The following is a 27,508-nucleotide window of genomic DNA, read 5'->3' as shown; positions in this document are numbered from 1 at the left end:
AGGATTCAAAGTCAAGTGTCCTGACCCCCAGCCCAGGCTCCTGCTGCCCAGGGTCTGCAAGTGTAAGCAGAATGCTCCAAACACACAAGTAGAAGAGGCAGGATGATCCAGGCGCCCTGGCCACACCATTTTAACCCCTCCTCCCAGTCTCCTCCTTCTGGGTGGTGAGTAGTCAGATCCACTAATTGGTCTTCAAGCCCTGGTTACAAATGGTCCTGGAGGCAAATTCTGGTCACACCTTGAGCCAGGCAAATGAACCTCGCTCTGTCCCCTCTTTAATATGGATGTGACACCTGCAAGCTACAGCTTGTCGCACTGTGAGAATTATTTCTCCATTAAAATGTAGGAGTTGGAGCTTTGCCCAGGAAGGGCAGCTAAAAATACTGCTGTCCAGGGCACTTGTCACCAGAGGACTTAGTTGCCACTCTCTTTACCCCTAAGCCTCCAGGCAAGTCCCACACCTGCTGGGTCCGTGCCCAGAACACTTGATACAGTGTCCTGTCTGAGCCTTATCCAGCCCTGTCGCAAAGGAAAAGCATGGGTTCCTGTGCCTGTTTTACAGATGAACAAACTGGGCTTCAGAGAGCTTGTTCCAAGTCACTGTGCTCAATCTACAAAATCACCTAAGGAGCAACAGCGCGTGGGCCTGACTGCAGGGAGGGAAAGAATAGCCCCTCACATGTGCCCAGCACCTAATGGTTTGCAGTGTCTTTTTATTTTTATTTTTGAGATGGAGTCTCACTCTGTCACCCAAGCTGGAATGCAGTGGCGTGATCTCAGCTCACTGCAACTTCCACCTCCTGGGCTCAAATGATTCTCCTGTCTCAGCCCCCTGATTAGCTGGGACTACAGGCACGTGCCACCACACCCGGCTAATTTTTTTGTATTCTTAATGGAGACAGGGTTTTACCATGTTGGCCAGGCTGGTCTTGAACTCCTGACCTCAGGTGATCTGCCTGCCTCAGCCTCCCAAAATGCTGGGCTTACAGGCGTGAGCCACTGCATCTGGCCTAATTGCAGTGTCTTCTCACCCACTGCTTTATCCAGCTCTCTCAACAGTGCTTTGAAACAGGAACTATTACTGTCTCTACCTTACAGGTAGGGACTGAAGCCCAGTGTGGTGAAGCAGCAAGCTCAAGGGCACACAGTGGGTTGGAGGGGCAAAGGCATAAGTCTTTGAATCCTAATACCCACCCAGAGCACCGATGACAGGACCTCAAGCAACATGACTGATCTCACCCCTAGAGCCATCAACTTTATAACAAATTCTCCAGTTTGTAAAGAATGCCACATACTTTTTGGGAGATGACTTGTCACCCCTATTTAATGGATAAGGAAAGTAAGGCTCAGAGGTATGAAGGACATGGACACGGGTTAGCAGCAGAGCCAGGATTGAAAGTCAAGTGTCCTGACCCCCAGCACAGGCTCCTCGTGCTGCCCAGGGTCTGCAAAGCTCCAGGCTGTCCCAGTGCCAGGACACTGTCATCCAGGGGCAAGCGAACGCAGTATCCTAGGCAGGTTCCCATAGCCCTGAATCTGGCTCTCTGGAAGCCTGTGTGCCTCCTCTCAGTCTTTCAAAGTGGAAGGTAGTTAAAACCTCAGTCCTATTTTTCCTTTTTTTTTTTTCTTTAGAGACAGAGTCTTGCTCTGTTGCCCAGGCTGGAATGCAGTTGTACAATTACAGCTCATGGCAACTTCGACCTCCTGGGCTGAAGATCAAGTGATTCTCCCACCTCAGCCTCCTGAGTAATAGGACTACAGGTGTGTGCCTGTAGTTAATTTTTTATTTGTGCAGAGACAGGGTCTTGTTATGTTGCCCGGACTAGTCTTGAAATCCTGGCCTTAAGCGATCCTCCCACCTCAGCCTCCTGAGTAACTAGGACTACAGGTGTGTGCCACCGCACCTGGCTAATTTTTTATTTCTGTGCAGAGACAGGGTCTTGCTATGTTGCCCAGGCTAGTCTTGAAATCCTGGCCTTAAGCGATCCTCCCACCTCAGCCTCCCAAAGTGTTGGGATTACAGGCATGAGCCACTGTGCATAGGTGGCTATTTTTCGTACAAGAAAGCCAAGGTTCAGAGAAGGTAAATGTCCTGCTCAGGGTCATAGGGCAGAACTATGTCCTGGGAATGGACCTCAGATCCCTGGCCTGGTGCCCATCCAATTGAGTCAGCCAGAAACAGCATTCAGAACTCTTTTCCTGGTGCCAGCTTCTTACTGGGTCTCAGCTTCGCAGTCTCTAAAATGGGTTCATTAGTAGAGGCCCTAAACAAGCCTAGGTTTGAGTTTTCTGAGGCAAAGAAATTGGGTGATGCTTCCAGTGGGAGGAGCCCCATACAGTGACCAAAGGGCCTGGCTTTCTGGACAACCAACTTCACTTTACCCAGAGGGAAACTGAAGCCAAGGAGGGAGCCAAATGGCCTTGGGGATCCAGTGATTTAAGGACAGTGAGATAAGGAGGGCCAGGCTTCCCTACCCCAGCCTGCAACATCCAGGAGAGAATCCTGCTGGTTGAGTCCTGGGGCCCACCCTGCTTCCAAATACTTCACAGAGAAAAAGCTTTTTACAAAGACATTTATTTTCCCCAAAATATACCCCCAGTTTACAAAATCCCTCCGAGTCCCACAGTTAAATTAGAAGTCCTCACATCTTCCATTCCTGGGGCAGGGAGAGATGACATCCGGAAGGCATCAGAACGTCTGAAGTCTCACTCTACCAGAGGCCGGGAGCTGGCCAGAGGCAAGCCAGGAAAAAACTGCCCCAGCCCCAGAATAGCACCATGGTGGGGGTGGGGAGCAGTCCCCTCGGTGTCCCCAAAGCATTCCTGGCCCTGCCCTGCCCCAGGCTCTGCCTCTTCTGCTGCTATGAAAGGTCCAGAGGGCCTTGGTGCCTGCCCACCTGCCCACACCTGGACAGACATTTTGGACACCACCAGATTCTCTAGCCATGGCGAGGGGCTATGTCCCTCTCTCCAGGTTTCCGCCCCAACCCCATGCTCTGGGTAAGAATTATGGGTGGGATGGGGGTGAGGTATCCAGGAAGCCTTGAGCCACAGAGGAGGTGTGGAGCAGGGAGCCAGGCAGGAGCCCCCTGCAAACCGCAGGGTGCAGTGTAGTTAGTTGTCTGTCTCCCAGCTGGATGGGGAGTCCTTGAGGGAGGAACTTTATCTTCCCACGCAGGGCCCCCAGCACCTAACACAGTGCTGACATCTGTAGTTGCTCAATAAACATCAACTGAATGGATACATGAAAAGAAAGGAACAAAGAGGCGAGAAGGCAGAGGGACAGAAGCTGACCCCCAGGGGCCCCATCACAGACCCCCGGAGAACCAGTGTGACCAGCACATGCTTCCGTGGGGAGGATGGGCAGGGGAGAGGGGCACTGCAGAGGAGGCTGGGCCAGGGGGGAACCACACGTGTTCCAGCACGTGCACCTGCAGGTCTCCATGCACAGCTGTGCATGTGGTGGGCGCAGAGTGCCCTGTCTTCACTTGGGGCAGGGAGGGAAAAGGCCAGTATTAAGGCTAGAGCAAGAGGAGGAAGGAGGGGAAAGGAAACAGCTTCTAGACTCCAGGAGATGTTGAGGCCGCACTGTCCCTGTCTGAGAAGACAAGATTCTATGCAGGTGGAAGCAGGGCTGAACATGATCACTAGTGTATCACGGCCATTGGAGAAACAAGGCCGGGGTGACTATGCATCGTGTCTTTGGTGAAATAAGGCAGGGGGTCAGTCAGCCTGAATATTGCATCTTTTGGAGAAAAAAGGCAGCCAGATGGTCCACGCAGCACTGGAAGAAGAGGGTGGTGATGTGGTCAGTGTACTGTGTCCCTAAGAAATGTATGTACTGTGAAATAAGGCAGCAGGCAGGATGACTTAGAGAACTAAGGTCGTGGGTGGTCTGTTCATTGTGTCTATAAGAAAAAAGGCAGCAGGATGACTTGGGAATCACGTCCATTGGAGAAATAAGGCTGCACAGTGGTCTGTGTATCGCATCCTTTGGAGAAGGAGCCCACCTGTCAGAGCAGGATGCATCTGTTGGGGGCAGGGCTCACAGTGCAGCCCCATTGCAGCCAGAGGGTAGGAGCTGTAGGGAGGGGCAGCAGCTCCCTGGTCCTCATGGTCAGGCTATTTCTTGTCCATCATCTTCATTTCGTGATGGGAAGAAAAAAAAGGGAAGGGAAAAGCATTAGATGCCAGAAGATCTATTTTTGGGATTATGCCAGAAGCCCAAGCACCTGGTCAGACTTCAAGTGGGGAGTGTGTGTGAGACAGCAGCCCAACGGACAGCCCCCGTGCTGACCACGGCCCTGGAGGCCCAGACACAGATGCAGGTGCCAGGCACGCCGGGGCACCTGAGGGGGACCACCTCACGCAGCCCCCTCTCAGTACCCACAGGCCCACAGCCCGATACACTTCCCTCCACTCTCCCTCTACGTGCAACACTTTTCCCTTCTCATCTCCTGTTTGTCCATCCCATCCACCCTCCAAGGCCTGGCCCAACTCCCTCGTCCAGCAGGCAGCCTTCCCAGTGTCCCCTCCACACTGGTTTCCCTGAGAGTGACACGGCAGGGGCCCTCCTCCTTCCCTCGGGTTTCCTGTCTCCATGTGGAGGGCCATCCCAAAGACTCATCTTTCAGACCCCACTCTGCATCTGAAGCTGAATGGAGACTTGGGAAGAAGGGCTTGGGCCCTTCCCCTGCCCTCTCCCTCACCCATTCTTGGGGCTCTGTATGTCCCTGGGGAGAGGAGAAGAGCTCCCCCATCTGGGCACTGCCTCTGTGGTTGTCCAGCATGGCCAGAGACTGAAGGGGCAGGCTGCCTCACCAAGGAGCAGGGTTAGGAAGCAAACTGGTTTGCCCATCCAGGCCACATTCTCCAGCAACTCTTCAAAACCAAACTGACTTTTTTTTTTTTTTTGAGATGGAATCTTGCTCTGTTGCCCAGGCTGGAGTGCACAGGTGCAATCTCGGTTCACTGCAACCTCTGCCTCCCAGGTTCAAGTGATTCTCCCGCCTCAGCCTCCCAAGTAGCTGGGATTACAGGCATGCACCACCACGCCCGGCTAAGTTTTGTATTTTTAGTAGAGACAGGGTTTCACCATGTTGGCCAGGCTGGTCTCAAACTCCTGACCTCAAGTGATCCACCCACCTCGGCCTCCCAAAGTGCTGAGATTACAGGTGTGAAGTACCATGCCTGGCCTAAGCTGACACTTTTTATCTCCATCTGCCCAGCTCTTCTATGGTTATTTGATTCTGAACAACAGGAAGGAAATGACCTATCTCCTGTATTTCCAAATGTTATCACTGACATTATAACAATAGGCCCAATAATGACTATGGACATTTACTAACCACCCACTGTGTGCCAGGGACATGGCTACCCAGCTGAACACTTTTCTAGCCTCCCCTGAGTTAGGGCTCATATGCCTGGGTTCTGACCAATGGAATGTAAGCGGAAGTGATGCAGGCTACTTCCACTCAAGCTCTAGAAGGAAACATATCCTTCCTTTCTCTCCCTCTTGGCTCTGGAGGGGGCGTGGGAGCACAAACAGCCTCTTAGACCTAGGAGTGAAAGCTTGAAGTTGAAGAGGGCAGAATCCAGGTAAGTGGAAGCTGGCTCCAGGTCATCAGTGGTTTTACGATTACCTATGCTCACACTATCACAGCAAGGAGGAATAAACTCGTGTCCTGCTTAAGCCTCTGTCATATTTGGGTCCCATTAGAGCAGCTGGGACCTTGGTTACTCAGCCCTCTGCCATCTCACCAGGGGTAAGTTGAGGCTGCTCTTCTGCAGAGGGGGCCTCAGGTCACTAGTGAAAGGATGATGCCTACCCACCCTCTCAGCCTCTCACACACAGATGTGTGCATACACAGACACAATCTCAAGCCCAGGTGTCTTTACCTTCTTTGCTGTCAGAGTGTTTCAGAGGCTGCAGGGCTGTAAAAAAAGGAAGGCACACATGGTGAGGGAGGAACCATGGGAAGTGGTGGGGTAGGGAGTCAGGCAGAGGGAGGAATGAGGGCTGGAAGGGGCGGGACAAGTCAGCAGAGTGGGACCACTTCATAGCACAAGGGAAGGGGCCCTAGGTTGCTGTCCCAAGCCTCAGTCCCAGTTCCACTCTGTGGCTTGTCATTCTCCTCTCTGGGCCTTAGTTTTCTGCATCTATAGAATGGGACAACCCTCAAGCCCTCCACCTCCAGCTGGAGATGCGGAAGTGCCCTGAGCCCAATGTACACACAGGGTGATGTGAGAAGCTAAAGGAGGCTGGCAGATTTGCAGGTGGGCCTGGGACCATGTGGAATGAGACTGACCAACTCCATCACCCACACTCTTCTCCCCACTCCCTCCCTTCTGCCAACTACATCTGCCTCTGAGCATGAAGAATGAGGTCTGATCCCAGAGCTGTCTCTACGCCTGCCACGCTGGGCACCAACAGGCAAAGAATTAATTGGCATAATTTATAGCAGTCCCCAAGTGTCAATCTCCTGCCCTTCCTTCTGCGGGGGTGGGGAGGGAACTGGCATTAACTGGAACCATCCCAAATGGCTCAGCGGAAACCTGCCTCTCCCAGCCCAGGATCCCCTGGGAGTCGGCCATGGGCACCAGTGCCTTGGCACCCACCCAAGCTGGGCCCCCAGCTTACTGTGCCATGGTCCTATGTCCTTTGCAAGTACCTCCCTCTCCAGTCACCTGAAAGAGCTTCAAAACAGCCCTCTGGTGCCATCAGGGCAGGGTCAGGATGACATTTTACAGATGGGAAACTGATGCCCAGAGGAGCAAGGCACCTTGCCCAAAGCTACACAGTCTGTAACTAGAACAGTATTGTCTTAAGCTGTTTGCCTAATAATAATAGGACTCCAGAGTATTAAGCACTTGGCACTAGATATGATACTAGGTCCTTTATATACATTATCTCAATAATTCAAACAACCTATGAATCTGTGATTATCCTCATTTTACATAAGAGGAAACCGAAGCCAGAGAGGCAAAGCATCTTGCTCAAGGCCACTCTGTTTACCTGAGAGGGAGCAGGAACTTAAACCCAGACTGCCCTATCTCCGTGAGCCCCTGCTCCCACCCCTAGGAAGCCACCAGACTCCACGGTGTGGGGCCAATCAGGTGGAATCGGCCCTGGCAGATGGGTAAAGGTTGGCAGGAGAAATGAAGCCACACCTGGGGGAGAACTGGGTGATCCACTTCCTAACTCTGGGCAAAGAGCAGACTCACCGGGGTGGGGAGGTCTGAGTCCACAGAACACATTTCATTCAAACCTTACAGCAAATCTGGCCCCTCCAGATCCTAGAGTCCTCTCTCCTTTCCCATATGTCCCTCTCCCAGCCAAGAGGGCCAGCTCCAAGTTCAGACTCACCTGTCTTGGAGCCTTCTCCCTCCCCATCCTGGTCCTCAGCTCCTGCAAAGGCAAGAACTCAGAATAAAAATCTTTTGCAAGCCCATTTTCATGCCAGCACTTTCCCACCTGAGTGCAGGAAGCTGGTGAACAGGGCCTGAGTGGGCCTGACCTGCGGACCAAATGCTAGACACGGGTTAGAGCCCGAGAGCAGAGCACAGCAGAGCCGAGCCTGTGACAACATGAAGGGGCTCCCAGCCTGGAGCCCACCACTCACCCAGCCAAAGACCATCCACCCAGCCTGGTGCCCCCACCACTCACCCAGCCAAAGACCATCCACTCAGCCTGGAGCCCCCACCACACACCCAGCCAAAGAGCATCCACCTACCCTCCACCAGCCCACCCACCCATCACCTCACCCATCCACTCGCTCAGTAGCCCTGCCAACCATCAACCTCCAACAGATGTAACCAACCAGCCATCTACCTGCTCATCCTTCCACCTGTCCACCTCACAAGTACTCACCTATCTGCCAACTGACCACTCTCTTCTTCCCTCTCCTTCCCGACCTCCAGCCATCCCCAGCCTCTGACTACCCATCTAATCTCATGCATCTGTTTACCCACCAGGGTCAACTCACCACCCACCAATGTCCTCTCACCTACTTACCAGTCACCAATGCCAGCTCGGGCTGACCCTCAGCCCCGCAAATGGCAGCTGCTTCAAACTCTCTCACTCCAAGGCAGGCACGATCCCCCCCAGTGCCATGCACGCCCCTGGCATGCCTACATTTGTGCCGCACAGCTTCCATGCTCTGGCCTGCTCTCTCACACACACATGTGACTGACTTACACTTTTACAAGCACACTTGTTTGCACACACTCATCCCTTTGTAGCACTTGGCCTTACACTCCCACCACCTTCCAGTCACACTCATCCACATTCATCCTGTGGTATCTGCACATGGACAGGCTCACGCTTGTTCACACACACAAGACGTAGACTCAAGGTCACACACAGACAAATCCAGCCCCATCTGCACACACACTCGTTCTGTCACTAGAAAGTGACACTCTATTGACATCAAAGACACAGCAACATACCCCGACACATAAGTGTGCATGCGCACGCACACACATACACACTCACCTGCATTCTCCTCCTCACAGCTCTGTTTGATCTTTCTCCAGCACACGAAAGCCAGGGCCACCAGCAGTGCAATGAGACAGACAGACAGCCCCACGGTCACCCACAGGGCCTCGGGGGGGAATGTCATAGGCTGCCCTGAGAGGAAAAGTAGGAACAGTGAGACTGTCATGCCTGGCCCCATGTCCCGGAGGACAGCACCATTGGCTCCAAGTGTGAACAGGGGCTCCCACCCTCACTGGGCCCTAACACTATGAATAAAGCTCACTTAAGTTCCCACAGTCCCTTCGCCATACACTCCCCAAACCCTGATACAACCCTGGCTGATGTGGACACGCCTCAACCAGGAAGGGCTGAAGAGCCTGTGGTTGAATTGATGCTCAAGTACCTTCTATGGCTCCCTAGTGACTTTAGAATAATGCGTCAAGCTTCAAGCGTGATTCAAGGACCTCTAGAAGTTGGCTGCTGCTTACCCTCCCCTAACTTTTCTAATTCTACTGTAGGAGCCTCAGCTTCAGCCAAACTGGTGTCCTAACCATTCTCTCCAGAAGCAACTGGCTCCTTCTAACCTCTGCACTATTGCTATTAGTTTCCCAAATTCTCTGCCTAGCTCAATATTCATCTCCAGAGGCCCTCTTTTGACTGCTTCAGCCCTACCTGGTGACATCTCCCATTCTATGGATCAGAAGGCAGCAAACTACAGCCCATGGGCCAAAGCTGGCTTGTGGCCTGTTTTTGTACAGTCCACAAACTAGTGATGGTTTTTACATTTGTAAAGGGTTACCAAAAAAAGATGGGGGAAGGCGGAGGAGGAACAGAAGGAGAAGCAGCAGCAACAGAGATGGTGTGTGGCCCACGATGCCTAAAAACGTTTACTCCCTGGCCATTTACAGAAAATGTTCGCTGAGTCCTACATACAGATGAGGTCACTGACGGGGCTGGAGTGAGGGCTTGGAGTTTCCCCAAGGAGTCAGGTAGGTCTGCAGGGGCCTTGCCAGGGGGATATTAACATGAAACACTGAGGCTCCTCCTCTTAGAGCTGTCACGTCAAGAGGGATGAAGTTGAGGACCCAAAGCTGGGTAGGGCCAGGAGCTGTTCTGAGCACAGCCTGTGTGACTCCATCTTACATACCATCCTCTAGCCCAGCCCCTGCACCCAGCTGAGTCCTAGGGAGAAGTCTTGAGAGGAAAAGTCTGACAAAAGACAGTGCTGCTTTCCTTTGCTCGCTGGAGACGATGCATACCCAGGGCCTCAGCAGCTTCTGCAGGAGGCCCTGTCAGTGCAGTGCGCGGTGCTATGGACCCTTTGGCGGCAGAGACCCCAGCATAGATGCACCTCGTGCATGGATCTGCAGATGTCACCTTCAATAGGCACTGCTGGCAAAACTGCTGCTCTGGCCATTGGAAGCACAGGGATCCATCACCCCAGTGATGAAGAGGTGTGCAGAAAAGGAGGGCAGCAGCTGATGTGGCCAAGAGGGCCCATCCACAGAGCACACATTAAAAAAACAATAACCACCCTGGAAATCCCATCATGGGGCTCTGACAGCAGAGGAGGGGGCAGAGCCATAGAAATACTCAAGCAGAGGGTCTCTATGTTCCCCCTTAACTGGTGTCCCTGGAACACAAATTACATTTGCCCTGTTCGCCCAAGAAAGGACAGGCTCAGGCCACGTCTCTAGGGCTTGCTCCATAAATCCCCCTCCAAGAGGCTCTGTACAGCACACAACTTCATAACTTCATCAGGTACGGGAGAGACCAGCTGGAGGACTGAAAGTCTGAATCCCAGAATGTTTGACATGACACAAAGCTGCCCGAAGCAAAATACAGGCCAAGGGCTCCAAAGTAGGCCAGACCTGCTCTAACAGAAACAGGAGGCTGGCTGGTGGGAAGGAGAGGAAATTAGGCTGAGAGGCCAAAGTTGGATTCTGATCATGGCTCATCTCCTCACTGCAGGGCACTGGAGCCCAGGTCTACAGACCCACGGAGGAGTTTAGAGAGGCAGCGAACCCTCCAGAGTTATATGCAAACTGCTGCATTGATCATTTATCCAATTTTCAAAGAAGGGTCTGACTCCCAAAGATTGAGAGCCACTGTGCCAGTCTGTGACCTTGGGAAAGTTCCCCCTTCTCTGTGGACCTCAGTTTCTTCATCTGTGAAATGTGCTTGGCAACAATGGCCTCAAATCACTTTATTTTATTTTTTGAGACAGTGTCTTGCTCTGTCACCCAGGCTGGAGTGCAGTGATACTGTCTCGGCTCACTGCAACCTCTGCCTCCCAGGTTCAAGCAATTCTCTTGCCCCAGCCTCCCAAGTAGCTGGGACCACAGGTGCGTGCCACCACACCCAGCTAATTTTTGTGTTTTTAGTAGAGACAGGGTTTCACCATGCTGATCAGGCTGGTCTCGAACTCCTGACCTCAAGTGATCCACCCGCCTTGGCCTCCCAAAGTGCTGGGATTACAGGTGTGAGCCACCATGCCCAGCCCTAAATTTTTTTGAAATCACTTTAAATGTTAGCTACTCAAGTTTAAAATACAGAATTTTCTCTTAGGTGAGATAAACATTCTCTTTGCAATCACATTTATACTCATAAGTCCTTTCTGCACAGCATCGCAAATATCCAGCTCAGCCCAGGGTGCAAATGACCACAAAGACCCCTTATCCTTCAAGGCCTTCTCAGCTCCCACTTGCCCCTGGAGGTGTCCTCACTACCACCCTCTCTCCTCTGAAAGCTTCATATCCTCTGCCAAGATCACTCTATCTTCTATTTCTTCTTTTCTCCTGTCAACAGCATTTTCACCACCAGACCATATGCTATTCTCTAAAAGGTCAAGGACATGTCTCAGAACATTCAAGAGCTCAGGGCAGCTACTCTCTCCTGGAGAGCACAGGAAGGGAGTGTTTTCCATCTTGGGGAAGGGGTGGGCAGAAGGAGCACAACCTTGCCAGAAGGAAACACGTAAGAGAGAAGGAGGAGTGAGCCTGAACTCCAAGCAGACGATGTGACGGGCCCTGGCTCCGAGCTTGTCAGAAGTGGGGACCACATAGGTCTCAAGAGGGAGAGGACAGGAATAAGTGAGTCCTGAGGTGCATGCAGACCTGGAAACTTGGGGTGAGATCAGAACTTGGATGGGCTGGGGGGCAGGTGGAAGTCGTCAGAAGACAAGAGGAGAACCAGACAGACAAAACCTGCTGTCCTGACCTCACTGCACCAGGACGAGGTCCCTGGGAAAGCTCAGTTGGCCCAGGGAGAGATACTGAAGAGCCAGACTGAGCACGTCAGCCCAGGAAGTGACTGACCAGAGGCCTCTCAGGGCCAAACACAGATGGAGACTGCGGCTCTTGACCTCAACCCTCTTCACACCCTCAGGCACAAGAGGTGCCCACGAGGCTAGAACCTGGAAACCAGAGACTAACAATCACTAAAGGGGTGGCCTCTATCTGGTGTTTGACCACACGGGGGCAGCAGAGACAGCCCCTGCCCATCCAACGGCTGCCTGGGTGGAGCTCAAGTCTGCAGGAAGAAGAGCTGACGTTGACTCAGGTGTTGGGGACTAACTAGGGAAGGCCAGCTGTCACTCAGGCTTCAGAATCAGATGGCGCCCACTGACCCAGAATACCTTCCTACCACTCAGAGGAGTTCCTGCTGGAAAGCGCACCCACACCAAGTCCCCTGGGCCACACCTTGTGGCTGCCCCAGAATTCCTGCCCATGCCTCCAAATTTCGGGCAGGTACCTTGTCCTCTGCATAAGAAGCATAAGTGCCACGAAAAGCACTCTTAGGAAGGCAAACATTATAAATGGCTCTTATCAGCTCGAGTCCCTTAAGGACTTGTGGGGAAGAGTGTGAGCACCTGAAGTCTATGAAAGGGATTTTGAAAGTCTTCTGGCCACCCAAACCTATGGAAATTCCACGTTAGGGTCCAGTGAAGAGGGAGTTACTCGCTCTGTCCTTCCCCAGCTGTTCATCTGCCCCTACCTGTGATGGTCACAGAGCCGTGCGCATCCTGCTGCAGCACGGGGTTGCGCACCAGGCAGCTGTAGGTGCCGTTCGCACCCAGCACCACCCGCAGGACGCTGTGCACATCAAACAAGCCCTGCTCGTTGGCCATCTGCGACGTGGTCACGTTGCCAGTCAGGGGCGCACCCTGCCCATCCTGCCAGAACACCTCAGCCTCAGGGTAGCCCCGGTAGCTGGAGCACGTGATGGTCACCGTGTCCCCTGGCCGCAGGTCCTTGTTGGGCTCCAGGGTCATGCTGGGCTTCGAGTAGGGAGCTGGAGGTGACAGAGGGCAGGGGTCAAGGGCAGGGCAATGGCAGGGGAGGAAAAGGATGCATGGGGCTGAGTACAGGAATCAGCACTGGGGTTCTGGGAGCAGTGGTGCAGCAGAGGGTGGGCTGCAGAGGGAATGGAGGGTGAACCAAGGGGAAGGTGTCGCCCTCCTGGTGCTCACCGGCCACCTGCAGGCTGACGGCAGCGCTGCCGAAATCCCGGATGCTCACAAAGCAGGTGAAGCTGCCCTCGTCCGCCACACGCACGCGCTGCAGCCTCAGGGATGCATTGCCTTGTGCTAGCAGGTCCGGGAAGAGGGCCGTGCGGTTGGCATAGGCGCTGCCCTGGTCCCGGCCTTCGGTGAAACTGTGCACCAGCTGTTTGGTGTCTGTCAGCTGCCAGATGAGGTTGAGCTGTGCCAGGCTGAAGCCAGGCTCGGGGGAGAAGGAGCAGCGCAGGGTGGCATCGGTGCCCACTAGGGCCACCACCGGGTCCTCAGGGACCTGGACCTCCACGGCTCCTGGGGGCGGGGTCAGAGGGGCAGGGTGGTGAGGAGAAATGGGACTCTAGGCTACCACCCGAGTCCCCTAAACTCTTCCCCCATCAATTCCCAGACCCTGTTCCATCTTCCTATTTTCTTCTTAGATGCAAAAGCAGATTAAGCCTGAGGACTCTCAGATATGGAGTCTCCCCAATCCTCTGAGAACAATCACAGCAGGTGGGTCTTGGCCTGACCAGACCAATCCCAGGGCCAGGCCTGGGGCAGGTGACTCTCACCAGCTCCAGCCCTGGTGAATCCTGCCATCAGGACTCCTTTCCTTCGCCCACCCCTCTGCTGACCCAGATGTGGCTCCATTCTTCCCAGAGGCTTCCAGAGCCTTGAAGTCAGGAGAGCCTTAAGAAGGCCTGTGATTGCTCCGCCCCCAACCCCTCCAGTGAACATCCCCACCTCCCCGTTATCTTTCTCCCTATCATTAGGAGGCAACTTGCTGTTCTGGGAGATTGAAGGTGGGGCCAGATTCGGAGCTCCCAACCCCTGCCGACAGAAGCAGAACCCCCCTCCCCCAAGGGGACATTTTAAGCAAAGAAACCTGTGGGGCTTCTCTGGGGTGTGATGGTGACAGAGCTGTGCGCATCCTGCTGCAGCACGGGGTTGCGCACCAGGCAGCTGTAGGTGCCATTCGCACCCAGCACCACCCTCAGGATGCTGTGCACATCAAACAAGCCCTGCTCGTTGGCCATCTGCGACGTGGTCACGTTGCCAGTCAGGGGCACACCCTGCCCATCCTGCCAGAACACCTCAGCCTCAGGGTAGCCCCGGTAGCTGGAGCACGTGATGGTCACCATGTCCCCTGGCCGCAGGTCCTTGTTGGGCTCCAGGGTCATGCTGGGCTTCGAGTAGGGAGCTGGAGGTGACAGAGGGCAGGGGTCAAGGGCAGGGCAATGGCAGAGGACGAAAAGGATGCATGGGGCTGAGTACAGGAATCAGCACTAGAATTCTGGGAGCAGTGGTGCAGCAGAGGGTGGGCTGCAGAGGGAATGGAGGGTGAACCAAGGGGAAGGTGTCGCCCTCCTGGTGCTCACCGGCCACCTGCAGGCTGACGGCAGCGCTGCCGAAATCCCGGATGCTCACGAAGCAGGTGAAGCTGCCCTCGTCCGCCACACGCACGCGCTGCAGCCTCAGGGATGCGTTGCCCTGTGCCAGTAGGTCCGGGAAGAGGGCCGTGCGGTTGGCATAGGTGCTGCCCTGGTCCTGGCCCTCGGCAAAGCTGTGCACCAGCTGTTTGGTATCTGTCAGCTGCCAGATGAGGTTGAGCTGTGCCAGGCTGAAGCCAGGCTCAGGGGAGAAGGAGCAGCGCAGGGTGGCATCGGTGCCCACCAGTGCCACCACTGGGTCTTCAGGGACCTGGACCTCCAGGGCTCCTGGGGGTAGGGGGAGTGGGGAACATATAAGGGGGACTGAGGAGGGGTGGGCCTCCCTAGTCCTGCTCCCTGCCCCTGCTAACCCCAGGCCCTGTCCACCCCTCCTTTTAGGCCTGAGACCCAAAGTAATTTATTGTCTTAGGGCCTCATTCAGTCAAGAATATAGTCAGCACCTACAGGTGCCAAGCATAAGAGTCAGAAATGCAACAGAGAGCAATACTACGGTCACATCCCCACAGAACTTACATTTTAATGGGAGAGAGAGACAAACGGGCACACAGATTCTCGTCAGCATGTGACTAAGGTATGTGAGGAAAAGGAGCCAGCAGGTTAGTAAGTAAAGCAACAGCTTTTCAAAAATCTGGCAGGTACTTTACACCTGCCTGCACCATGTGCATTTCCCCATAAGCGTAAGTAATGTTATAAATTGGGGAGTCCAAGAAAGTATCCACCAAAAATGTCAATAGTGGTTTTCTCTGGAGGAGAGAGAATCACAAGTGCTTTTTTTTTCTTTTTTTCTTTTTTTTTCTTTTCCTAACGAAACACGATTTGTTTTTATACAAGAAAGAATACCCATACCTTTAAATATGGTGGTGAGGCACATGCTCTTTAAAGCAATTAAGCTGAAATTTATAAGGAATGAAAAAGAGCTGACATACAGAGAACCCCGTAGAGGAAACAGCAGGTGGAAGACCCTGAGGCAAGACTGGCCTTGCTGTGTGAAAATATCGGGGAGCGTCCAGTGTGGCAGACACATCTGATGGGAGGGCATGTCCCACCCAGACCAAAGATGACTTGAAGAGACCAGTGAGGAATCTAACTTTTTCTATGAGTAATGGGAGTCATTGGGGAGTGTTTTAATCACGCATAATCTGAGTAGCAATGCTTAAAACTCACTCTAGCTCCTCTGTGGAGACTGGACTGTGGCAGGGCAAGGGGGAGGCCAGTTAGGGGCGGTTTCAGCCGTCCCCGTAAGAGGTGAGGGTGGTGTGGCTTCAAAGGGTGGTAGTAGAGAAGAAGAGAGGGATCAGATTCAAGGTTTATTTAGGAGGGAATCAACAGGACTTGCTGATGAGTCAGAAGTGAGGGGAAAAGGCCCAGCGCAGGAGGCCGAGGCAGGTGGATCACCTGAGGTCAGGCGTTCGAGACCAGCCTAGCAGATATGGTGAAACCCCATCTCTACTAAAAAATACAAAAAAATAGCCAGGGGTGGTGGAACACATCTGTAATCCCAGCTACTCAGGAGACTGAGGCAGGAGAATTGCTTGAACCTGGGAGGTGGAGGTTGCAGTGAGCCGAGATCGCGCCACTGCACTCCATCCTTGGCAACAGAGCAAGACCCCATCTCAAAAAAAAAAAAAAAAAAGGAAGGAGGAGGAAGGGAGGAGGGGCAGGAGGGGGGAGGAGGAGGGGAGGGGGGAAGAGGGGAGGACGGAGAGTGGAGAAGGAGGGGAGGAGGGGAGGAGGGGAAGCGAACCCCCCACCGTGGCACTACCATTCTCCGGTAATGGTTAGATTGTGTGCTTCGAGCACTAGCAAAGCAGGCACACTCAAAATGTGGGAAGATCAACCTTGAAACAATGCTAATTGAATACAGCACTCATTAAAGGTTTCCTGCATTTAGAAAAATAACATTGACTTTATGGTTATTATTTTTATTGTGAATCATACTCAGTATCATAATCTTTGCAGTACCTAGAGATCTCTAAAGTTCTTAAGCTAGCCTTGGATCTCTTGCTGAAACCCCTGGTGCCCCAGGCCAGTTCTCATGCCCTGTCAGTCGAACCAGGGTGCCCCTTGGAGGGGACATTTGGGGGAATGAAACCTGGTAAGTCACCCAGACAAAACCCTTTCTTGCTCTAGAGAAATCAGAGCAGCCGTGGGTAGAGACAGGCACTTCTTTATGGCCACAAGATGGCGCCAGACCCTCAGCTTTGTCTTCCCCACGGAGGAAGCCGTCTCAGAGCAGAGATGCTGATGAGAATTTGAAATGTGATGAGGATATTGTTATTAAAGTAGCTATTATTATTGAGTGCTTCCTGTGTGCCAAGCACCGTGTGGGGAGAGTCACATCGTTTATTCTACACAGTTATTGGGCACCTACTATGCAACAGCCGCCCTGGCCCTGAAATGGACCCTGCTCTTTGAACAGGGAGGAAGCAAGCAAACGCCAGGTGGGGGCGAATCTAGGCAGAATAACGCAGGGAGGCCAGGGATAGGGAGGGAGGAGCGGAGGTGTGCTATTTTATACAAGGGAGCTAGGAGAGCCTTGCAAGGAGGTGACATTGAGCAAAGACCTCAACAAAATATGGGATCCAGTCATGCAGACGTTTAGGGGCAGAAAGTTCCAGGCAGAAGAAAGAGCAAGTGGAAAGGTCCTGGGAGGAGGCACACACAGTGTATTCAAGAAATAGCACGATCTCATTTAGCACTCATGTTCCCATTTTACAGACAAGGAAATGGAGGCTAAGAACAGTAACGTGAGTTGCCTACTGGATCCCACAGGTGGAAGTAAGGTATGGCCCTGCTAGCCAGAGCTGGCTTGGCAGGACCCCTAACAGGCGTGGGCACCCCCTCCCCAACTGCCACAATCACTGTCCCTCCCCTCCCGTCCCCATGCTGCTACCCTCACCTGTGAGGCAGAACCACAGTGCTCCCAGGGCTGCACCCACATGCACACCCATGCCAGGGCTGCCCCGCCGACGCAGCATCTTCCCGTGAGGCGGCTGACAGCTGGGCTCCCCGTGGTGGAAGGCTGCCCCTGCCTGGGAGGAAGAGGACGCAAGGCCTTTGTCTCCAAAGGTTCTCCCCAGACCATCTCTTGCCTCATCTCTCCTGGACCAGAGTGGGGAAGGCTGCAACTGCCCACTGGGAGGTCCTCATTCCCATATCCCACCGGGCCCCCTGCTGAGGAATCTTGGTGACAGATGCTTGGCAGGGAGTCCCTGGGGAGGCCTGACAGGGAAGATGGGGTAGGGGGCAGCTGGGATCCACCCTTTCAGCTAAGATGTTAGTATCCAAATATAAGGAAGAGGAGGCAAGGCGGCAAGTGAAGGCAAGGTTGGCTTGCTCTCGGGCTAGGATGTGTGCAGATCAATTTGGCAGACAGTAGCTGGTAGGGCAGAGCAGGAGCTCCTGTGGGGGCCAGACTTAGAGATGGGCTGACAGGTGTGAACTGTATCCTAAAGGCAGTTGAGAGCCACTGAAGCTTCCTGAATAAGGGAAATACACGGTCAGAGCTGAGCTTCATGAAGATTAATCTGACAGCACCTCCACCTGCTATCTGATGGGAGGGTATGTTTCAGCCAGATCAAGCAGGGCTTTGAGAGACCAGTGAGGAATTTGGGTTTTTCTATGAGTAATGGGAATCACTGGGGAGCATTTTAATCACACATAATCTAGGTAACAATGTTTAAAACCCACTCTAGCTCCTCAGCATAGACTGGATTGTATCAGGGCAAGGGAGAGGCCAGTTAAGAGGCTATTTCAGGCTGAGTGCAGTGGCTCATGCCTGTAATCCCAGCACTTTGGGAGGCTGAGGCACGCGAATCACTTGAAGTCAGGAGTTTGTGACCGGTTTGAACAACATGGTGAAACCCCATCTCTACTAAAAATACAAATAATTAGCTGGGCATGATGGTGGGCACCTGTAATCCCAGCTACTTGGGAGGGTGAGGCAGGAGAATTGCTAGAACCCAGGAGGCAGAGGTTGCAGTAAGCCAAGATTGCACCACTGCACTCCAGACTGGGTGACAGAGCCAGACTCGATCTCAAAAAATAAAAATAAAAAAAGAGGCTAATATAGCCATCCCTGTAGGAAGGTATAGTGGTGGAATAAATGAAGGGCCAGACAGGAGACAAAGCATGTCTGGGTAAAAGTGACAGTATTTGAGGACTTGGGTAGAGAGAAAGAGCAGTCAGGTTGGCCGTGGTTTTGAGCCTCAGTGACAGGGTGGAGCATTCACTGAGGCAGAGAAAATGGAAGGGTTCAGTATAGCTTGTGTGAAATCAGCAGTATTTGCAAAGAAGCTTCTAGGACAGAGTTTTAGGAGGCGACTAGGTGTATGACTGTGGGAATGCAGAGAGAGAACATTTGCTAGCTTAACACATCTGTATTGAGTGACCAAGACAGATCAGAAGTGGAAGAGGCAAGGACTGGGGATGACCTCAAGGCTGGAGTCAGGACTGAGTAAGAGGCAAGTCTGTGGCTGCAGGTCAGGCCTGAGCTGGGGATAAGAAGGGCAGACATCCCAAAATTCAGCCCTGCTCCCAATCCCAGCCACCCTCCAGGCTGCACACACCTTGTCCCTGAGTCCCACAGCTGCTGCCTAAACATTTGTGCCATGTCCTGATCAAGCCACATCTATGCCAACCAACACTGATCAACAAGAATAGAAATGATTTCATGTCCTCCTAATACCCTGGGAGATAGGCTGTAACACTTGGTCCTATTTTTGCAGGACTTTAAAAAATTAAAGCCCATGGCTGGGTGTGGTGGCTCATGCCTGTAATCCCAGCACTTTGGGAGGCCGAGGTGGGCGGATCACGAGGTCAGGAGTTTGAGACTAGCCTGACCAACATGGTGAAACCCTGTGTCTACTAAAAATATAAAAATTAGCTGGGCGTGGTGGCTCAGGCCTGTAATCCCAGCTACTCAGGAGGCTGAGGCAGGAGAATTGCTTGAACCCAGGAGGCGGAGGTTGTAGTGAGTGGAAATTGCGCCACTGTACTCCAGTCTGGGCGATACAGCAAGACTCTGTCTCAAAAAAAAAAAAAAAAATTAAAGCCCAGATAAGTGACTTTGTTAATGTCAAGTAATTTGCCAGTCAGCACAGCCAAAAAGAGTCCAATTCTGCTACACCTTTCCGCCCTTCCACGGAGCAAACCTCATCAACAGCTGCTAGCCTCAATTCCATTCCAGGCGCCCAGCCTCAATCCTTCCAATCCCAGCCAGGCACACCCGCCCCCCGCCACCCTCCACTCCTACACACACACACCCCCAGCAGCTGGGCCAAGGGAGTCCCTCAGCCAAACCATGTGCATCCTGGCCAGCCCCCCTTCTCTCCCAGCTGTCTACAGTGGGGAAGCCCTGAGCAGCCACTTCCTTTCCAGACGCTTCCGGCCTCAAAGCCTTACTGCCTGCTGAGTCAGCAGCCTTCCCCGGCTCCATTCATAAAGCACCTTTGGCAGGCACCACATCCTGCCCCACAAGGGCCACCCTGAGGCCCACAGGAAGATCCAGCAGGCAGCTGCCTGCAGGACCTGCCCAACCCCCGCGGGAAGCACCAGGGCTAAGGATGAACGAACGCCCAGATTCCACGTCTCCCTGCCTCTCTTTACCCCCAGACAGAACCAAGGCCTGTGGGTTCTTCTTGGGCTGCCTCCCTCACTCTCCACACTGCTTCTCAAGCTTCCATCTCCCACCCTGACCCATCACCCTCCTCATTGGCCCTGCTTGCTCCTCTCTTTCCCTGCCAGCCCCATTCTCTAAGGTGCCTTCTCTTAGGACCTAAGACAGGAATCTGTTCATGTCCCTCCCCTGCTCAAGAACTTCCCATGGCTCCCCATTCACTATAGAAGTCAGACCCCATTCCTCTGCCTGGTACTCAAGACTTCATATAATTGTCTCCTTCATATATCAGGCTAATTCCTGCCACTCTGGGCAGGTGCAGGGAGCAGAGGGCACCTCCCCTGATCAGACCTACCCAGGCTCTCCCAGGGCCGAGCTGCGCTTCCCTCCAGAGGGAAGATGAGGGACTTCCAGGGCTGCGCCCTGGACTTGCTCCCTTTCATTCCTTTCCTAGACTCTGGATCCTGGAAACCTGCCCTGGAGAGAAGCAGTTTGACAGCCCAGAAGCAAAGAGACCAGAAGAGTCCACGGCACCCAGAGACCCCTACGCTGACAGCTGGGCCTGGAGGAGCTGAGGACAGGAGAAAGAGACAGAGCTCAGAAAGGAAGTGCTCCCTGGAGAATGGGAGAGTGTCCTGTGAACACAGAGCTGGTCGGCCCGGGACCCAGAGCCACGTGGAGCCACGCAGGCCTCATGCTGCCTGCGTACCACCCCCTCCACCATGTTTTCCACAAAGGGGAATCTCATCCCCAGCCGGGACCTGCCCTGGAGTCAGCATGTGCCACCCCTCCCGGTGAGTCACCTGCCAGTGCCCACTCCTCCTCCTTCTCCTTCCTGCTCTATCCCAAAACCACAGAGCACCTTGGGCTTTCACAGAGCAGCAGGAGAGAGGGGTCAGGCTGTCCTCAGCCTAAGGTACAGCAAGGGCATCCAACCCTGCAGAAGCAGGGCCACAGGGAGGCTCCCAAGAGATGACCCAAGATGTGCTCTCAGAAAGCTACAACAAATCCAGACTGCACCTGGGCTCGGGGCCAAAATGCCCTGGGCCTGGGGATGCCCAAGAGGGTCTCCTTGCCCCCCACCATAATCACCCACATCACTCCACTTCCTCCTAACCCCCTACTTCCTCCCAATCCCCGCAGGGGCTCCTTGGGCAACACTTCCCACAAAGGGACAAAAAGGGTCAGAAAGACACAAAGTTCTGAAAATGTCAGACAAGCCCCTGGATCCAGCTATGCCTGAAGCAAGCTGCAGACCTAGACCGCCCAGATATTTGAGCCAATCATTTTTTTCCCTTAAACCAGTTTGAACTAAGTTTCTATTGTCTGCAACCGAAGGAGTCCTTGAATCCACATTCATTCATGTCTTTAGTAATTCATTTCACTACTTACGGAGTTCCTGTTAGGGACGTACTAGGGGCAGAGAGATGACTAAGCTACACGTCTGTCCTCAAGGAGCAGATTCTAATAGGGAAGGGGGACATGCAGGTAGATCACTGCAGTTTGGTATAGTATACTATTTATGATATGGTCAGGGCGAATTGGAGGCACCTCAGAGGCATGATAACCCCAAAGATGATCCCTGAAAAGTCATGAGCAGCTCCCCAGGTAGCCGTGCTGGGAAAGGTAGCCCTTTCCTGAACTCCAGAGACCGGTCCTCCTGACACTGCCTGTCTGCCTTTCAGCCAGATCTCCCTGGAATTCTAGAAAATGAGCCCAAAGTGTGGGGTTCTGGTCCCAGCTCTGACACTTTGTTATGCAATCTTAACTAGGCAACTTCTCTGAGCTCAGTGTTCCTACCTATAAAAGAAAAGCTTTGTGGATGCTAGTGGAACTTTATCAGTACTTGAAGCTTTCAGGGACTATATCCTTAAGGTTTAACCAATTCACAGCCACACAGTTCACACTGAAATGCACAAAGTGACTGTGGCAGAAACTGCTAGTTGTTGTCCACTTACACCCATTTTCTCCCTTTTTAAAAAAGAGACAGGGTCCCGCTCTGTCACCCAGGCTGGAGTGGTACCATCATAGTTCAGTGGTGCAATCAGAACCCACTGCACCCTTGTAACTCCTGGGCTCAAGTGATCCTCCTGCCTCAGCCTCCCGAGTAACAGGGACTACAGGTGCTGCCAGCACACCCAGCTCTCCCCTTCTTCCATAGCATTTTTAGTTAGGCACATGGCCACTCAGCTAACGACTGCAGATCCCAGCCTTACTTGCAGCTGAGTGTGGCCATGCAATGTGTACACTGATGTGTACAGCTTCTGGGTCATGCCCTGAAAGAGAGAAGCATGCCCTCCCCTCCCTTTCCCCTCCCCCTTCCCACTGGCTGGAACATAGATGTGGTGTGTGTGGCGATCATACTGCCAAAGGCAACACCCTGAGGACGGCAGAGCAGCAGACAGAAGAACCCTGAGGGACTGTAGTATCAGCCCTGGATATACCCAGATGGTCACATGGGTGAGAAATAAACATCTCTTCCAGCATAAGTCATTGCTATTTTGGGCCTTTCTTACAGCATCTGAACTAACTAAGGAGCCATCCCACCCTTACTTTCCCTCCTTCTCTTCCCCGTCTCCCTACCCGATGAGCATTGCCACTGCTCAGAGCCACAAAAGGAAACCACATCTAAAATAGGTATCTCAAAATACGAACAGGAGACTATCTCATCAGAGTCACCGAGTGATGCCTGAGCCCAGCTTTGGACAAATGTCAAGGGTAGAAGTAAGCAGGCTTGGGGACTGTTTGTATTGAGGGAGGGGCTGAAGGTGTCAAGAGGGCACTGAAGGCTTGAGCAATGGGCAAACATGGACACACATAACAAGGAGACCTGGAGATGAAGCACGTGGAGGGGGAAGATCAGTTCCTACTGAGCTCGACTATGGATCATCCACACCAAAATGTCCTATGGACTCCCAGACACACTGAGCTGCAGCTCAGAACAGAGGGACAGGGCAGTCATTCGTGCAGTGGTGGTGACAGAACCAAAGGTGGGGTCACTGAGGGAGATGATGCCATGAGAACAAATTCTGGGGAAACTGCAGAAATTAATGATCAAGTATCAGAACAGGGAACCTTTCTCTGCCCCTCCCCCCACCCACCGCATACACACAATCTCTGTTTGCCCTCCCCTGTGATGGGCACCCATGGCCTGCATGGGCTATCCACTTGCTTTTGGACAGCGTTCATCAGTGAGAAGCTCTACCTTATACTTAGCCCAAATTTGTCTCCCAATACAGCCCACAACAGTCCTCATGTGACCCCTTGGACCACGCAGAATGAGTCTGCCCCCTTCCTTATCAAAGCCCTGCAAGTATTTGATCTTCCTTGACGAAGTCACCATTGAGCAGCCATGTCACACCATTCACCAAAATAACCCAAAATAACAGACTATCAAATCTGTAGCCAACCATCAGAAGTCACTCACACTCATTGCTGCTAATCCACACCTCTGCCATCCTCTTCTGATGGAGTTCAGAATGGGGAGGAGTTTTACAGGATATTTCATTTGTTACTATTCCATTTCACCCAGTTAAACTGAGTCCATTCCTCCAACTGCCACAACATTTTTTTCATTGTTGTAAAATATATGTAACATGAAGTTGGCCATTTTATCCAGGTTTAAGTGTATAAGTCGGCAGCATTAACTACATTTACAATGCTGTGTAACCCTGTCGTGATCTTTTGAAGTACTCTTTTGACTGTTCCTGGTGCATAGACAATGCTCAATAATTTGTTGGTGGATTAAAAAAAGAATGAATGAATATCATCTGAAAAGGTTACTCTCCTCTCTCTGCTGGTGTCTGGGTGTCATCAAGGTCCTCAGGGAGAGGACAGGAATAGGAAAGCCCACAGCACCATCTGTCCCTGGATGATCAATGTCCATCCACCATTCAGTACACCGGGGTTAGGAGTGTTCCTACCTGTGCTGCTACCCAGCTCCCATCTACCCATCTCATCCCCAGGGCTGTCATGAGAAGCTTCACTGCTTCTGGCTGGGGACCAATCAACTGGAGAAGAACAAGAAAAGAAGTGCATTTTCAAAACCCCAGTGAAGCCATGCAAGTGCCTACTAGTGGGCTCTTCTTCAAGTGCTCATTGGTTCCAGGACTTTGTCAGGGATTAAGAACAAGATTATTGATCTGTTGTTCCCATAATCTACCATCTTCCCCATAAAACTGGTTATTTCCCTGTCTCAAGTCTTCCGGCATTTGTTCATTTATTCATTCAACAAATGCTTATTCATGATCCACATGCCAGGCATTGGCCATGCATGCAATATGAATGGAGATGAAGAATCATACATATAAATATTCAACTACAGGGGTTCTCATTCTCAAGCTGGGAGGTATGTTTATTATTATGCTTCAAAAGTTACCCATGTTATATATATTATCTTGCTTTTATCAAATAATAATAACATAGGCCAGTTTTGTTGAAAGCCATGCACCAGGCTCTGTTCTAAATGCTTTTACACATATTAACTCATTTAAGCTTCCCAACAATTCTGTGAAGTAGGTACTATTATTATCTTATTTCACCGAGGAGTAAATTCAGGGATGGGGAGATTTAATAACTTGCTCAAGATTACAGAGCTGCTAAATGGCATATTTAAAATCCCACATTTTCATATTAAAAATAGAAAAAAGGTTTAGGAAACAAATATATCATTAAAATAGAATATTACCAGTTTTTTGGTACACATTTATACAAGGTATTGTGGGAATGGACGAGGCAGTAGGCTTAAACCTGGATGAAAGGGTCAAGCCATTCACTGGGGGCTGGGGAGGCTCAGTAAGGACTGCACAGAGGAGGAGACATCTCGGCTATCTGGCGGAGGGGACAGCATGAGAAGTCACAGAAGAGGAGATGTCCACAGCATATTCTGGGAAGATGGGACTCCAGGAGAGGCTGAGACTCAGGAGAGGAGGCAAGGGAGGTAGTGAGGGATGTAGATGGGGACTCAGATTGAATCTGTGCACAGCAGGAAACTGTGGAATACTGTGACCCACGTGTCCAACCCTCTTCTACCCTAGACTGGCCTGAAATATCCCTGACAGCTTCTCAGAGATTCTGTCTCCAAGTTCACCCCACACCAGGACAGGCAATCCCAGGGGCCAGAAGACAAATACAGTTAAAACAGATGAGCACCTCCCCATATGGCCTAAACTTCAATTCCTTCTTAACATCTTCTGCTCCTTCTTTCCTTGACAAAGAGGCAAATTCAATGCCGAGCAGATCGTCTCCGTCTTTGGTAGCTAGTCTTAACACAGTTATTTTGCTCCATGTCCTTTATTCTACAATGCCCTTCTCTTGGTCTATGCTGGCCCCTTCTGGTAGCAAGGCTCCGCACTCCTGCAGGGAGCCCAGTCCATGCTGTACTGGTGGAGCTGTCCTCCCAGCCTAGGGCCTGGGCATGTTACAAGACCTGGCTCATGGAGAAACCTGCCCTGCCCCCACTCAGTGATTAGTTCGAGAATGAGCTGTAAGCCAAGCCACACCCAATCAGAGACTTCCCCAGAGCCTTGCTGCTGCAGCCATCAAAAAAGACTCTTTCTTGCTGAGATTACTAAGAAGGATACGGTCTGGGACTGTTAGCAATAAATGTGTCTGCTACCAACAATCTAAAGAATTGATCCAAACAAATGAACAGAGGCAGAGATGGAAGCTAGAAGGATATAGAGCCCTAAAACCATCATTTAAGCCCCTATTCCTGAAGCAAGCTGCACACATAGACTGCCTAGGTACTTAAACAAGTCTTTTTTTTTTTTCTTAAATGTGCTTGAGCTAGTTTTCTATTATCTGTAACTGAAGGACTCCTCAAATATGTCTGCTATATCTTCACTATCTCCATTTCTCTCTACCCCTGCTTCTCTTCCTGGTCTTCCAAGTCACCATCATCTCTTGCCTGGATAACTATAAAAGCCTCTTCACCAGTCTGTTCACCTTCTCTAGTTCCCCCACCCAATTCTGTTCTCCAATCTATACTCTATACAACAGCCAGAATAATTGCTATTAATATAAAAGCATAAATTATATCACTGCCTTCAATAGTTAATCATAGGGCTGTTCACTTTCCTTGTGATAAGATCGCAGCTCCTCCATAGCCTACAGAGCCCCATCTGCCCTGGCCCTGCCCACCTGCCCAGCCTCACCTCTTCCTACTTGCCCCTCACCACAGTGGGCTGCTTCCAGTTCCTACAACATAGGACTCCCTTTCCTACCTCACAGTGTTGCTGCAAATACAGTTTCTTCTTCCTAGATGACATGGGTGCTTTAAGACTCATGTTGAAATTTAATTGCCACTGTAACAGTATTAAGAGGTGGGGCCTGTAAGAAGTGAAGAGATTAATGCTGTTATCACAGGAAAAGTGGGTTCCTGATAAAAGAGTAAGTGCTGCCCCCATACTGTCTGTCCTGCATGCTCACATGCCCTTCCACAATAGGATAATGCAGCAAGAAGGCCCTCGTCAGATGCCAGCACCATGCCCTTGGACTTCCCAGTCTCCAGAACTACAAGCCAAATAACCTTTTTTTCTTTATATATTACCCAGGCTGTGGCATTCTGTTATAGCAGTAAAACATGGACTAAGATAATAGGTAACACCTCCATATTCTGAGGGTCACCTTGACAGAAAAGCCAGGTAAGAGATCTGCCACTCTAAGAAGGACCCTGTCATTCATTGCACCCAGTCTGTTTTCTTCATGATATATGAGAACCTCCCTGAGAAGGAACCACATCTGCTTTATTTAACTATTGCATCCTTAATTCTAGCAATGGCTTGGCACATAATGGGTTCTCAATGCACGATTCAATGAGTGAATGAATGAATGCATGTGTGTTTAGATAGAGAGATGGATAGATATATGGATGGATGGATGTTTGTATATGGGGAAAGGATCTGGATGCCTGAGAGTGAATGCAACTCTGGAGTGTCAGAATAAGGGTGAGAGTTTGCTACTGTTTTCTACTTGATACACTTCTCTGTTTTTAACTATGAACATGTAAATTCTTTTGCAATTAACGAAAAAAGGAAAACAGCAACAACAGAGATATCCTGGACTTTAGACCAGGCTCTGTCACTCACTTGCCAGGCTCCCTAGGCCAAACCCCTTGCCTTTCTGGGTCTTCATCTCCTCAACCATCAAAGGGTCCTGACCACCATCCCATGCTGTGACCATATCGCATGTTGGGCTGGTGTAATCACAAGAAGCTTCATGGAAGAAGTTAGCACTAGTGTTTAAGAAGATGACTTTGGAGTTGGAGAGACAGGTTCAAATCCAGACTCTGTCACTTCCTAGTAATGAAACTTTATGAAAATATCCTCTCTGAGCCTCAGTTTGCTCATTTGTAAAATGGGGATTATAAACCTTACCCTCATAGGATGATTATAGGACTCAATGAGTAAAATTATCAAAACTGACCTAGTTAATACTAGGTGCTCTATAAATGGGCAGCAGCCTCAGAA

The 27,508-nt window shown here is 51.6% G+C and overlaps 1 protein-coding gene across 4 annotated transcripts in view; it reads right to left on the bottom strand.

Moving 5' to 3' along the window:
• Positions 1-2,559: 2,559 nt before the first annotated feature.
• CD276 (CD276 molecule) overlaps positions 2,560-27,508 on the bottom strand; it is a 30,264-nt gene continuing 5,315 nt past the window's right edge. For 3 of the 4 annotated variants that reach the window (XM_034939107.3, XM_034939110.3, XM_034939108.3), the window contains exons 2-10: positions 17,322-17,454; positions 14,351-14,689; positions 13,858-14,172; positions 12,948-13,286; positions 12,473-12,769; positions 8,495-8,629; positions 7,367-7,408; positions 5,899-5,934; positions 2,560-4,140 (exon numbers count right to left, since the gene is read on the bottom strand). In XM_034939107.3, the coding sequence (XP_034794998.1) occupies positions 4,118-4,140; positions 5,899-5,934; positions 7,367-7,408; positions 8,495-8,629; positions 12,473-12,769; positions 12,948-13,286; positions 13,858-14,172; positions 14,351-14,689; positions 17,322-17,400 (1,605 nt within the window). In that variant the 5' untranslated portion in view covers positions 17,401-17,454 and the 3' untranslated portion in view covers positions 2,560-4,117. The remainder of the gene's footprint in view (positions 4,141-5,898; positions 5,935-7,366; positions 7,409-8,494; positions 8,630-12,472; positions 12,770-12,947; positions 13,287-13,857; positions 14,173-14,350; positions 14,690-17,321; positions 17,455-27,508) is intronic. The other variant, XM_034939111.3, reaches the window with a different exon arrangement.

The sequence above is a fragment of the Pan paniscus genome, chromosome 16 (assembly GCF_029289425.2).
Source record: "Pan paniscus chromosome 16, NHGRI_mPanPan1-v2.0_pri, whole genome shotgun sequence".
Lineage (NCBI taxonomy): Eukaryota > Metazoa > Chordata > Mammalia > Primates > Hominidae > Pan > Pan paniscus.
Note: the sequence above shows the minus strand (reverse complement) of the source record. Positions and strands in the feature narration are given on the sequence as shown.